Genomic DNA, 13,460 nt, shown 5'->3' with positions numbered 1-13,460 from the left:
AACTGTTGAACTGTGTTCCAATAGCCTTAATTCTTGAATTGTATAACGATATAGCTTTTACAATGTGACTGTGTGGTTGTGAAAATTTTGTGTCTGATGTTCTTTATATCCAGGGTATGGACAAATGAGTAAAAAATACAGATAAAAGTAAATAATAGGGGGGGTAAGGGGTAAAGCAAATTGGGTAGATGGAAACACTAGTGGTCAATGAGAGGGAGCAGTATGGGTATGAGTTTTTTCTTTTTATTTCTTTTTCTGTAGTGTTACAAATATTCTGAAAAAAATGATCATGGTGATAAATACACAGCTATGTGATATTGTGAGCCATTGACTGTTTACCATGTATGGAATGTATGTGTGCAAAGATTTATCAATAAAATTAAAACAGAGAAGTACAGGCTTTCTGTGATCCACCTCTTGCAAGCTGTGTGGTCCTGGAGAAGTTACTCATTTCTCTAAGTCTCGGTTTCCGCCTCTGGAGAATAAGGATAATGATAGTATCTATCTCATAAATTTGTTGTGAAAATTAATACTGTTCTTATCATAATAGCCAGTATAGAATAGAGGCTCAGTCATTATCATCATCACGTGTAATGTTTTATAAATAATAAATAAGAATAAAAGTATGGCACCAGAACTGAACACAGTATTTAAGAGAGATCTAATACAGAGCGCAGAGGAATTATTAGTGTTTTACTCATGTGAAAGTAATAATAATTCACTTAAGGCGTTATTATTAGGTAAAGAAGGGTAGTAATAATAATTTTCTTATCTACCAGTTGCTTCCTGCCTGTGATTTTGTGGCTATGACTTTCATCCCACTGTCTCTGGAATATTTACTGATTAAGTACATGGTCATTATTCTTCAGTGTGGGTCCTTGATAACTCAGAGTCACTATGTCCTTTATGTCTTTTCAACTCTACAGCGGTTCTTGTTCTCTGACTGACAGCCTGCTCCTTTCCCCTGACCAGCGGCCAGACCATGAGGCAGCACTTGGTTCTGTCTCCTCTACCTCACCCTACCTGCAAGTGTGGGAAAAATTCGCTAACCAATCCAGGGTAGAAAGGGATACTTTCCTGCAGGATGTTTTCCCTGAAGGCTTTCTCTGGGGCGTCGCCACAGGAGCCTTTAGCGTGGAAGGAGGCTGGGCTGAAGGTGGAAGAGGACCAAGCATCTGGGACCAACTTGGGCACCAAAAAGCCATCAAGGGCCAAGCAACGCCCCAAGTAGCCAGTGACAGTTACCACAAAGTGGACTATGACATTGCCCTGCTCCGCGGCCTCCGAGCTCAGATCTACAAGTTTTCCATCTCCTGGTCCCGTATCTTCCCCACAGGACTCAAGAGCAGCCCCAGCCTCCAGGGTGTTGCCTATTATGACAAGCTGATTAACAGCCTGCTGGACTCACACATTGAGCCCATGGTGACCTTGTTCCACTGGGATTTGCCTCAGGCCCTGCAGGATCTCGGTGGGTGGCAGAATGAGAGCGTGGTGGAGGCCTTTCTGGACTATGCAGCCTTCTGTTTCTCTACTTTTGGGGACCGTGTGAAGTTATGGGTGACCTTCCATGAGCCGTGGGTGATGAGCTATGCAGGCTATGGAACCGGCCAACACGCACCTGGCATCACTGACCCAGGAGTGGCTTCTTTTAAGGTATTTCCCATCCCTACAAATCCTACTAATTAGAGATGGAAAGGCTTTGGCTGGGAAAGTCATTTTTTCTGTCTCCTTCCTATTAGCAAAACTGTACTTTTTGTCCTTTAAGGAAAAGCAGAGGCAGGGAAGGAACAATAAACTGGTAATCACCTATTTTATCCAAACACTATGCTAGCACTTTAAAAATATTTTTTACGTCTTCAGATCAGCACTGATGGATGGGGAACTGGAGTTCAGAGAGGAGAGACAAATTTGGTCATGATGGTGACTTGGCAGTTTGAAGTAGAATTTGAACCGGAAGTCAAGTCAACTTGAATCCAAAGCAAGTGCTTTGGGTCAATTAGGACTCCAAGTTGCAAGTGACAGAAAACCCAACCCAAACTAACATAAGCAAGGATTTTAAGAAACAGAAAAGTCTTGCTTGTAGTTGGATCAGGTTGGGGCTTGAAAAGAGCACGAACTTTGTTACCGTGACCTAATTTCTCTCCTTGTTCTCATTGGCTTTAATATTGGGCTACTTGGTAGCCAGATGTAAGCAGCCCCATTTTTGTATTTAAAGGCCAGCAAGAGTGAAGTTGAGAAAGCTCACCCTCTGTTCTGGTGTCCCCAGTAAATTCTCCCTCTGTCTCATCATCTCTAAGTGGGATGCATGCCCATCCCTGAACCCATCGCTGGGCCTGGGATAGAGGACTGGTGCACTGATCACTCTTCTTCCCAACACACTGGCTGAGAGTGGGGAAGGGGTTGGTTTCTCTGAGGGCAATCAGGATATTCTGTGAATGTTGAGGAACACAATGAAAAATGGCTTAATAGAGGTCCTTTCTATCATTTCTTTTTCCTTCAAAATCTCCCTGAAGACCTGTGATCTTTCCCTGGCAATATTCTTTAGATTAGAAATGTTAAACTGGCTTTTCTCCTGCCCTACTTGGCATCTGTTCTGAAATATGTCATTTATTTGCCCCATGCCACGTGTTAAGGAGGATGTATATTACCTATGCCCTTGATATGTTATAATCTTTTGAGGGAGATGATACTAACAAAGTAAATGAAAAATGTATACAGTTAGGATAAACTGGAATACCATGAGTAAATGATTCAGTGAAATGTCAAAAATTATAGCACTTTTTATCGATTCCCATTCTCTTCTTATTCAGAAAGTGACCCTGCTCATAGAGAGAAAACACTTCTGGAAATGGGAGGCTGTAATCTTTCTGTTTGTCTCCTTGTTGTAAAACTCATCCAAACCTTTGCTTCTTAGAGCTCTTATTCTTTTGAACTGTGGCTCCTGGGGTTTTTCTACAGACTTTGATGCAAAAGTCCCCTGCACTTTTTTCCCTCGATTCTTGTTTTTGTTTATTAGTTAAAGCATTATAATGCTATTAAAGAAAGTTTTCAAAGAAAAAATTTTCTTTCATAACTCTACCAGCCTTGGCTTCTTTGCATTCATAGAGGAATCACAGTGTATACTCATTTTAGTGCTCAGTTCTTCTTGACATAGTATTAATGCTTTTCCATATTATTACATGTTCCCAATGATTGTTTCTAGTAGTTGCATAACATTCCATTGAGCACTTTGCCTGCCATTAACTCGTTTTGAAGGGAAACAATGCTGCCTTTTGTGAAGGAGAGCAGTTTGCCATGGGAATTTACTACTTAACTGAGGACTAACATCTGCAATGTGAGAAGCTAGGCATTTTATTTGGGGGAGCATATTCTGATATGAAATCCTTTAAAAGTCTAGTGTCATTATCTTGATATGATAAAAAGGAAAGGGAGCTACAACTTAGCAAGTTGCCTCCTGTACTCAGGCTTCTGTTCAGTGTTTTATATACACTTATCTCATTTAATTCTCCCAGGGGGATCCGTAATTGCTTCTTGCAGACAAGGAAGCTGAAGTTGAAAGAGAAGATTGTCCCAGTTTACCTAGCAAGTTAGTGGCAGAGCAAAGACTCAAGTCTAGGCTTGTCCAGATAAACCCCCCCCCCATCCCTATTTGCCCACAATGTTTCACCAAGAAGTTTGTTGACTTTTGTAAGATTATGAGTTAGGTCTACAAAGAGAGTCCTGGTTATAGATTTTCTTGCCTTGGATTTCATTAAGTAGAAAGGGGAACAAGAATGCTATAAAGAATGCTACTCCCCTTTATGGGTGAATTAAAATGATTTCTTTCCTTGGACTTACTGGTCAGCCAGCATTGTGGACAGAAACAGAATAGCATTGTGGATGACACTACAGGCCTGAAGTTAGACGGCCAGGGTTTTGTATCATTACTCTATCCCTTCCTGATTTTGAGCACTTTGGCTAGATATTATAGCTCTCTGAATCTTGTTTTCTGCATCTGTAAAACAGTAATAATAATTTTATCTGCCACGAAAGTTTGTTGTGAGGATTACCTGAGTGAATAAAGTGAGCAGTAGGGGCTCAATACATGTCAGTTGTTACTGTCGTGTTATTGACATTGTTAATGACTTGTCGATCTTGTCAATGTTACAGACGTTGGTGATGACTTGTTATTGATGTTGCTGATGTTGGTGTTGAGGTTATTGATCACATTGGTGTTGATGTTGCAGTTGAGTTTTTGTTGAATTTCTTGTTGACTTGTTTGTGTTATTTTTGTTGTCATTATTGTTACTAAGCGCTGTATTCCCTTCTTTCTTCCTGTCAAGGTAGCTCACTTGGTCCTCAAGGCTCACGCCAGAGCTTGGCACCACTACAACAGCCACCATCGCCCACAGCAGCAGGGGCGTGTGGGCATTGTGCTGAACTCTGACTGGGCAGAGCCCCTGTCGCCAGAGAGGCCTGAGGACTTGAGAGCCTCTGAGCGTTTCCTGCACTTCATGCTGGGCTTATTTGCACACCCCATCTTTGTGGACGGTGATTACCCGGAAGCCCTGAAAGCCCAGATTCGACAGATGAACAAACAGTGCCCCAGCCCTATAGCCCAGCTCCTCGAATTCACTGAGGCAGAAAAGCTGCTCCTGAAAGACTCAGCAGACTTTCTGGGTCTGTCCCATTATACCTCCCGCCTCATCAGTGAAGCCCAGCAAGACAGCTGCCACCCCAGCTATAATACCATTGGAGGCTTTTCCCAACATGTGGACCCAGCATGGCCCCACACCTCATCTCCTTGGATTCGGGTGGTACCTTGGGGTATAAGGAGGCTATTGCAGTTTGTATCCTTAGAGTACACAAGAGGAAAAGTTCCAATCTACCTGGCTGGGAATGGCATGCCCATAGGAGAAAGTGAAAATCTCCTTGATGACTCTTTGAGAGTAGACTACTTCAATCAGTATATCAACGAGGTGCTTAAGGGTAAGAATGGGAGATGTGCTGGTAATTGAAAGGTGGGTAGTACTTTTCCTCCAAGCCTTCAGTGCTGTTTAATGGCACAAAGACAGTCTCCCAAGCAAATGAAGCAAGATGTAATATTGATTGTAATAACAGGAGTCCCTCACATCAGTTCCTAACTCTCTCTTCCAAAGGCCTCACATCTTTGCTCCTATGTTCTTGTTCCCTAGAAAGCTTCCTTTCTACCTTCTGTCCATCTAAATCTTACTCATTCATCAAGATTCATCATCATTTAATTCATTTATTTAATAAATATTTATTAAGTGCCTATTATGTGCCAGACATTATACAAAGCAGTAGGAGTACAATACTGAACAAATATTGTTCTTTCCTATAAGGAACTCACAGTCTACAGAGGGACACAGAAAATTACAATGTAGTGTGATAAGAGCTTTTTATAGGATGATCTGAGGACACTTCAGATGAGGCTCAAATCATAAATTTTTTCCCTCATTCCTTCAACTACATTGATTGCCATCTCCTTTAACTGCCTATAAAATCTACATTCTAGTCTCATTCTTACCTAGCATACTGTTTCATATGTCTTTTTATTCCAAGTAAAAAGGGATGGCATTTCATGTATCAGTCCTAATCAATTGATAGTAGCTAGGCATCTTCCTAGAGGGTTGTTAAGAAAGTTTCAAGGTGTTGTCTAAATTCAGAAAGAAAGAATTGATAGGTAATACCTACCAAGGACACTGAGGTAAGGAATGAAGACCCACGTCCTACATATTCACCATCCCTGCTTGGGCGGTCAGAGATCCTCTCATACTTTTGTTGAACTCTTCTTATCAGTGAGATTGCAATTCTGTAATATCCTTAATCTTCAAAACCCTTTAAGACATTATATCCTTAATCTTCAAACCCTTTAAGACATTGTATCTTGTGGTCCTTGAAACAGCCCTGTGCAGGTTGGAGCAGGTATTACTTTCATTGGGAAACCGAGAGCTCTGATGCTCTGAGAATTTAAGTGATGCATCCAAATAGCCAGTGAGTGGAACCAGGGGCTCAGTGCTTCACTCTGCCCACTAAGTTATAAAGCTTCAATTTATCTTTGAGTCCCCAGGTAGCATGGGTATCAGGCAAAGTAAATGCTTAATGCATTATTTATTGGGTGATTGAGCAAATGTACTTACCTCTTATACAATCAATATGTTTGTTGAAAGGTTGTGCAGTCTAATAAAAACCAGGCTTAACATTTTGCTGTCTCCAAGTTGGAACCCATAGCTATTGCCATGCTTTGGCTCTGATTTTTGGCTGATTCATTAGACTGTGGTTTGGGAAATTAGACCTGAGTCAGAAAATACATTTCTTTAGGCTTCATTTCTCTTTTTTATAGCATGGAATGTGTGATCATTTTGTATCAATATTACTAAATGTAAACAAGGAGAAAAAATATTTTTTAAAGGTTAAATAACATATATTCATCATAAAACCAAGGAGTCCTGATGCTAGCAGATGAAACACATTTTCTGTTTTTCATTTTAAGACAGGGATACTCCTTTGGATTGAAATTTATGGCCATAGCAGTTGTTTGATGTTTTGTGGGAGTATTACGCTTTTTCTGTTTATTCATTCTGAGGGGGGGGAAAGACCTTTTTTTGTTAACCCAAGTCACCTCCAAAACTTTCATGTCACAAAAAAACTTTTTAAAAACAACAGTAACAGAGACTATAAAGTAATGCTGAATTTTGTTTTTCTTCACAGCTGTTAAAGAAGACTTAGTGGATGTTCGTTCTTATGTTGCTCGTTCCCTCATTGACGGCTTCGAAGGTCCCTCTGGTTACAGTCAGAGATATGGGCTGTACCATGTCAACTTTGATGACAGCAGCAAGCCAAGGACTCCCAGGAAATCTGCCTACTTTTTCACCAGCATTATTGAAAAGAACGGTTTCCTCACCAAGGTAGTAAACAGACTGCCACAAAACTTCCCCCCCAAAGTTAAAGCCTTCACATATTCTTCTGAGGTCCCCTCCAAGGCTAAAGTAGTTTGGGAAAAGTTCTCTAAACAATCCAAGTTTGAAAGAGATTTGTTCTACCATGGCACATTCCGGGATGATTTTCTGTGGGGTGTGTCCTCATCAGCCTATCAGATTGAAGGAGCTTGGGATGCTGATGGCAAAGGCCCCAGCATTTGGGATAACTTTACCCACACACCAGGGAACAACGTGAAAGACAATGCCACAGGAGACATAGCCTGTGACAGCTACAACAAATTGGATGCCGATCTGCATATGCTTCGAGCTTTGAAGGTAAAGGCCTATCGCTTCTCTATCTCCTGGTCTCGGATTTTCCCAACTGGGAGAAATAGCTCTGTCAACAGTCATGGTGTTAATTATTACAACAAGCTGATCGATGGCTTGGTGGCAAGCAACATCTCTCCCATGGTGACTCTGTTCCACTGGGACCTGCCCCAAGCCCTCCAAGATATTGGAGGTTGGGATAATCCTTTATTGATTGAGTTGTTTGACAGCTATGTAGACTTTTGTTTCCAGACCTTTGGTGACAGAGTTAAGTTCTGGATTACTTTTAATGAGCCCACATACCAGTCATGGCTGGGTTATGGCTCAGGGGCTTTTCCCCCAAATGTGAAGGACCCAGGCTGGGCACCTTATAGGATTGGCCATGCAGTCATCAAAGCTCATGCCAGAGTCTATCATACTTATGATGAAAAATACAGGCAGAAGCAGCAGGGGGTGATTTCTTTGAGCCTTAGTGCACACTGGGTAGAGCCCAAGTCTCCTGGGATCCCAAGAGATGTAGAAGCAGCTGACCGAATGTTGCAGTTCTCCCTGGGCTGGTTTGCCCACCCGATTTTCAGAAATGGAGATTATCCTGATGCCATGAAGTGGAAAGTGGGAAACAGGAGTGAACTACAGCATTTACCTACTTCCCGCCTGCCAAGCTTCACAGAAGAAGAGAAGAGGTACATTAGGGCTACAGCTGATGTCTTCTGCCTCAACACCTACTTTTCTAGAATTGTGCAGCATAAAATACCCAGGCTAAACCCACCTTCCTATGAAGATGACATAGAGGCCTCTGAGGAGGAGGACCCTTTGTGGCCTTCTACGGCCTTGGGCAGAGCTGTACCATGGGGGATGCGAAGATTGCTGAACTGGATCAAAGAAGAGTATGGTGATGTCCCCATTTACATCACGGAAAATGGAGTGGGGCTGACAAATCCCGTAGTGGAGGATACTGATAGAATATTTTACCACAAAACCTACATCAATGAAGCTTTGAAAGGTATGTAAGGGTCCATACCCCCTTATAAAATCTTCCAACATCCCTATGTCATGTGCCTAAAGCACTTTGCAGAGTGGTTTGCAAACCATCAACAAGTCTCTCTCTTCTGTCCAAATCCAGTTCTTTACCTGTTTGGGGGTTATATTTCCCTTTGAGAAGCTGAAATAAACTATGGTCATCTCTTTAGAGAAAAGCACAAACATACACACAGTCCCCATAAGACCTTCTTATCCAAGAAAGATTTGTTGATCAACTGCTGTGACAGGTTCTATTTTGTGTGCTGGAGATTCAGCAGCAAATAAAACATAAATTTCTGCCCTCATGGAGCTTATATTCTGGTAAGTTCTATGGATCCCAGAGAAAGAAACTCTTCTCTGATACACACTTCTATGCTTAACTTCCAAAGTGTGAAGATGGGCTAAGATTCTTAAAGTTGAGACATATCCCTTTATGCCAACAGAAGAATTTGATTTTTGAAGACCAGTCATTTATTCTTGCCATGGGGTCACTGGTGCCAACAAAAAGAAAGATGCCAAAGATGGTCTGTTTATCAATCAGGACATACATTGCTTGTGTGTAGAAGTAGATGGGTTTGAAATATTGTCTTGAGTTGAGGAGCCAGCAGTTGGCTGGGCTTCTTGGAGATACTGCCTCAGGGGGTAAACTCTCTTCTTTGTTCCTTCTTGAATGTTCCCAGCCTACAGACTCGATGGTGTCAACCTTCGGGGATATGTGGCATGGTCTCTGATGGACAGCTTTGAGTGGTTGAATGGCTATACAGTCAAGTTTGGACTGTACCATGTTGATTTCAATGATTCAAATAGACCTCGAACAGCAAGAGCGTCCGCCAGATACTACACAGAGATCATTACCAACAATGGCATGCCACTGCCCAAGGAAGATGAATTTCTGTATGGACAGTTTCCTCAGGGTTTCATCTGGAGTGCAGCTTCTGCTGCATATCAGGTAAGGAATTCAGTGCAGTTTAACAAACATGTATATCTATTGTGTGTCAGTCCTTCTAGGTTAGAACAAGAAGTACAGGTAAGTAAGCCAAGGACCCTCCCAGAGGCTTCATTAGACCTTGATTGCCCTGTGGGAGGAAAACACAGGGTGCTGTGAAGGAATCTGATTGAGGATTGGAATGTTGTTCATTAAAACCTTCACTGAGCACCCATCATTCTCTGGGCACTGCTGCAGTAATTACTGGGACACCAAGATGAAAGACATAATGCCTGGACCTCGCAGTCTGTGGGAAGCCAGTCAACAAGCAGACAATTAGTAACCCATCATAATGTGATGGTGTTGTATATGTGTTCAGACGGTGTGTACATAAAGCTGTGGAAGTTCAGAAATCAGAAGGGTGGTCAGAGAGGGCTCTCAGAGGAAGTGATGCTTACATCCTAACTTGGTATTCACCTGCTGAGAGAAAGGCTAAGGAACCTGGGTGTGATTTGCTTGAATGACTTAATTAGGCTGTTTTGTTATTTTAAGATTGAAGGTGCATGGAGAGCAGATGGCAAGGGACTCAGTATTTGGGACATGTTTTCCCACACGCCACTGAAGGTTGGGAATGATGACACTGGAGACGTAGCCTGTGACAGTTACCACAAGATTTCTGAGGATGTGGCAGCCCTGCAGAACCTGGCCGTGTCCCACTATCGCTTTTCTGTCTCCTGGTCTCGCATCCTCCCTGATGGAACTACCAAGTACATCAATGAAGCAGGCTTGAATTACTATATTCGGCTCATTGACGCACTGCTGGCTGCTAACATCAAGCCTCAGGTGAAGTTGGCCATGGCCAGCATTAGTCAGGTTCATGTGGTGAAAATCAACTGGGCTAGGGGACTGCACTTAGTGTGTAAAAAAAAATACTGTTTCTAAATTTAAATTTTTGAATTGGCAATACTGTCACATGGTTCAGAATTCAAAAAGCATTAAGGGTCTGCACAGAAAAGTTTCCTTTCCATCCCTGACCCACAATCATCCAGTTCCCCTCCTGATAGGCAACTAAGTTTGCTAGTTTCTTGAGTATACTGCTATTGCATATATAAGTAAACAGATGTGTTTGTGTCTATGTATATATGTTCATGTATATATATTTCCTTTCCTCTTCTTTTGTCGTAATGGTATCAAGCCATGCATTCTATTTGGTACTGGCTTTTTGTGTGCGTATGTGTGTGCATAGGCAGGCACTGCGAAGGTACTAGCTTTTATTTAACAATATTTCTTGCAGGTATTCCGTATCTGTACATGATTGATTCATTCTTTCCTCCTCCTTTTTTTTTTTTTAGCAGTTATCTAGAATTCTGGTTTTTTTTAAACATCTTTAATTCATTTCTTATTGATGGACATTTAGGGTGTTTCTATTGTTTTACTATTTAACCAATACTACTGGGAACTATAGACGTATATCATTTCACATGTGTGAAAGTTTATCTATAGGACACAGTCCTAGGAGCAGAATTGCTGGGCAAAGGTACATGTGTGGTTTTTTGTTGGGTTTTTTAATATTTTTTAAATTTAATTTATTTTGTATTATCAAACGAAAACAACATACAAACATGAACATTCTTAACTTACAAACATTCCATGTATGGTGTACAATCAATGTCTGACAATATCATCACATAGTAGTATATTCATCACCATGATAATTTTTTAGAACATTTGCATCAGTCCAGAAAAAGAAAGAAAAAGAAAAAAGAAAAAACTCGCATATACCATGCCCCTTATCCCTCCCTCTCATTGACCACTAATATTTCCATCTACTCAATAGATTTTAACCTTTGTACCCCTTATTTTTTTCTATATCCCTTACCAGTCCCTTTCATTGTTCACTAGTATTTCAATCTACTCAATTTATTTAAATTTGTTCCCCCTATTTATTTTTAATCCATATTTTTTACTCATCTGTCAATATCGTAAAAGGAGCATCAGACACAAGGTTTTCATAATCACATAGTCACATTGCAAAAGCTATATCATTATACATTCATCTTCAAGAAACATGGCTACTAGAACACAGCTCTACAGTTTCAGGCAGTTCCCTCCAGCTCTCCATTACATCTTGAATAACAGGGTGATAACTACTTAACGCATAAGAATAACCTCCAGGATAACCTTTCAACTCTGTTTGAAATATCTCAATCACTGACACTTTATTTTGTCTCATTTCTCTCTTCCCCCTTTTGGTCAAGAAGGTTTTCTCAAACCTTGATGCCGAGTCCCAGCTCCTCCCAGGGTACCGAGGATTTTCTTGCTGGATGACTTTGTTGTCTATCTGTTCTTTGACATTCAGTTCAGCTTATTCTAGACCTCTAGCTTAGGTTTTGTTTAACAGATCAGAATTTTTCAGTTTCTTGTTTCTTGCCCTGCCTGTAAGGTGCCTTTTTTTTTTCCCCCCTTAGGAGGGTCTACTTAGGTATTATAGACCCCAGTCAGATTTTCCCAGGCCAGACTGGCCTCCTCTCAGGAGGAAAGAGTCACCTGCATCAGTTTTCTCTGAGGATGAGACCCAGCAGGTTGAAAGACTCTCCTATGAAGCCTCTAGACTCTGTGTTTTTTCTATCCTTTCCGGTATGTGGCGCTTGTCTGCCGGCGGGTCCCACCAGTATAAAGTGATGCAGTACCTTTAACTTCAGCAGACTCTCCCTTCTGGGTGCCTGGTTGAGACAGAGGAGAGGTTGTAGGCTGGCTTTAATGGCTTCAGTTTTCCAGACCCTGGGTTCTGAATTCCTTGAGCAAAGGATTCCACCTAAGCTGGGCCCCACTCCTGTCCCGGGAAAGGCACAGCCTCCGGGGAATTATTTCCTTTCACCTAACCAGCCTCTTTGCCTCTCAGACAAGCTTAATTCTGCCCTTTCCTGGAGTAGTTAGAGCCTGAGAAGCCTTGCAGTTATGCAAAGAGTAGTCAACCTGTCGAAACACAGCTACAAAAAAGAAAAGAAAAAAATTCCTTTTCAGGGCTGGCCACAGGCGGGCCACGGTGGCTCAGCAGGTAAGAATGCTTGCCTGCCATGCCCGAGGACCCGGGTTCGATTCCCGGTGCCTGCCCATGTTAAAAAAAAAAAAAAAAAATTTCCTTTTCAGAGCAGGACCCTGTTCCTGGGGTTTGCCAGTTAAGAACTTAAGTTGGTACATTGCTCTATGTATCTCCAGGTCCTATAAGCCCCTCTTTTCCTTCAGGGTCCAGACCTTTTCAAGTATTTTGTGCTGTTGGATCCAGAAAAAACCTCTGTTTTTTTTTTTCTTTTTTACATGAGCCCTGCCCTCTTTGCGCCGGGGCAAAAACCAGCAACTTCAGCTTTTACTCAAGGTTCAGCTGAGCTGCAGAACTGTTTTTAGTAGTTAGAATTTGTTAATTAACTCCACAGTTAGAGCTTGGGTGAGCTCAGCTTCTTGCTGTTAGTAAGGTCTCTTTCCTTTCCCCTCTGGGAAGCAGCCTGTCAGGGAGGGGCGCCAGCTTCCGCTTCTTAGGGGGGACTCACATTCTGGGTGGGATCGCAGCCAGTCCAGCTTGTCCAGACTGGTATACACTGTGTGTCCGGTCACTGATGTGGCCCCAGCAGTTGTTCAGTACTGTTCCCGGCTATTTACTAGCTGTTCTGGAGGACAAACTAAATTTCACTCCTCACTAAGCTGCCATCTTGAACCAGCTTTTTTCAATTATCAGTACATGTGTTAAGCCATAAATTATTGTGAACATTGGTATAGAAACTCATGTGCAGGCTTAATTTTCTGTCACCCAAATTTTTAAATTTTACTTGGGAACTAAGAACACATTTCCTTTTCCCCTGGGTCATTTATAATAAAGCCCTGAAAGTTATTTGTTTCCACTGCTATAGTTGCATGGTGATACATGGTGATGAATATACTACTATGTGACTTAAGTACATAATGTAGGTACTTACATACATAATGTAGATTATGTACCTCAACCTAAGCATAATCCCATAGCCAAAAGCATAATCCCCACATTACAACCTCCCCTTTCTCTGAGTCCCAAAACATGGCTTTTTTGAGTAAAAACTACTGTCTCCTCCCCTGATAACACTGGCATGAACAAATCAACCTGTGCCATGTTTATTATGATGAGTTCTGTGAGTGATGGGGGAGAAAAGAACAGTTTTCTTCCAGTACCCCATGGAGTATGTGGACCTTGAGATTCACCACAGACAGCCATTCCAGAACAACATCAGAGACCACAC

The 13,460-nt window shown here is 41.8% G+C and overlaps 1 protein-coding gene across 1 annotated transcript in view; it reads left to right on the top strand.

The window, feature by feature from the left end:
• LCT (lactase) overlaps window positions 1–13,460 on the top strand; it is a 58,662-nt gene that overhangs the window by 24,257 nt on the left and 20,945 nt on the right. Inside the window, exons 6-10 of the mRNA XM_077153673.1 lie at window positions 927–1,653; window positions 4,323–4,968; window positions 6,712–8,250; window positions 8,948–9,216; window positions 9,745–10,035. Coding sequence (XP_077009788.1) covers window positions 927–1,653; window positions 4,323–4,968; window positions 6,712–8,250; window positions 8,948–9,216; window positions 9,745–10,035 — 3,472 coding nt within the window. The remainder of the gene's footprint in view (window positions 1–926; window positions 1,654–4,322; window positions 4,969–6,711; window positions 8,251–8,947; window positions 9,217–9,744; window positions 10,036–13,460) is intronic.

Source organism: Tamandua tetradactyla, chromosome 3 (assembly GCF_023851605.1).
Source record: "Tamandua tetradactyla isolate mTamTet1 chromosome 3, mTamTet1.pri, whole genome shotgun sequence".
NCBI lineage: Eukaryota > Metazoa > Chordata > Mammalia > Pilosa > Myrmecophagidae > Tamandua > Tamandua tetradactyla.
The sequence above is the reverse complement of the archived record's forward strand: the minus strand, read 5'-3'. Positions and strand labels throughout refer to the sequence as shown.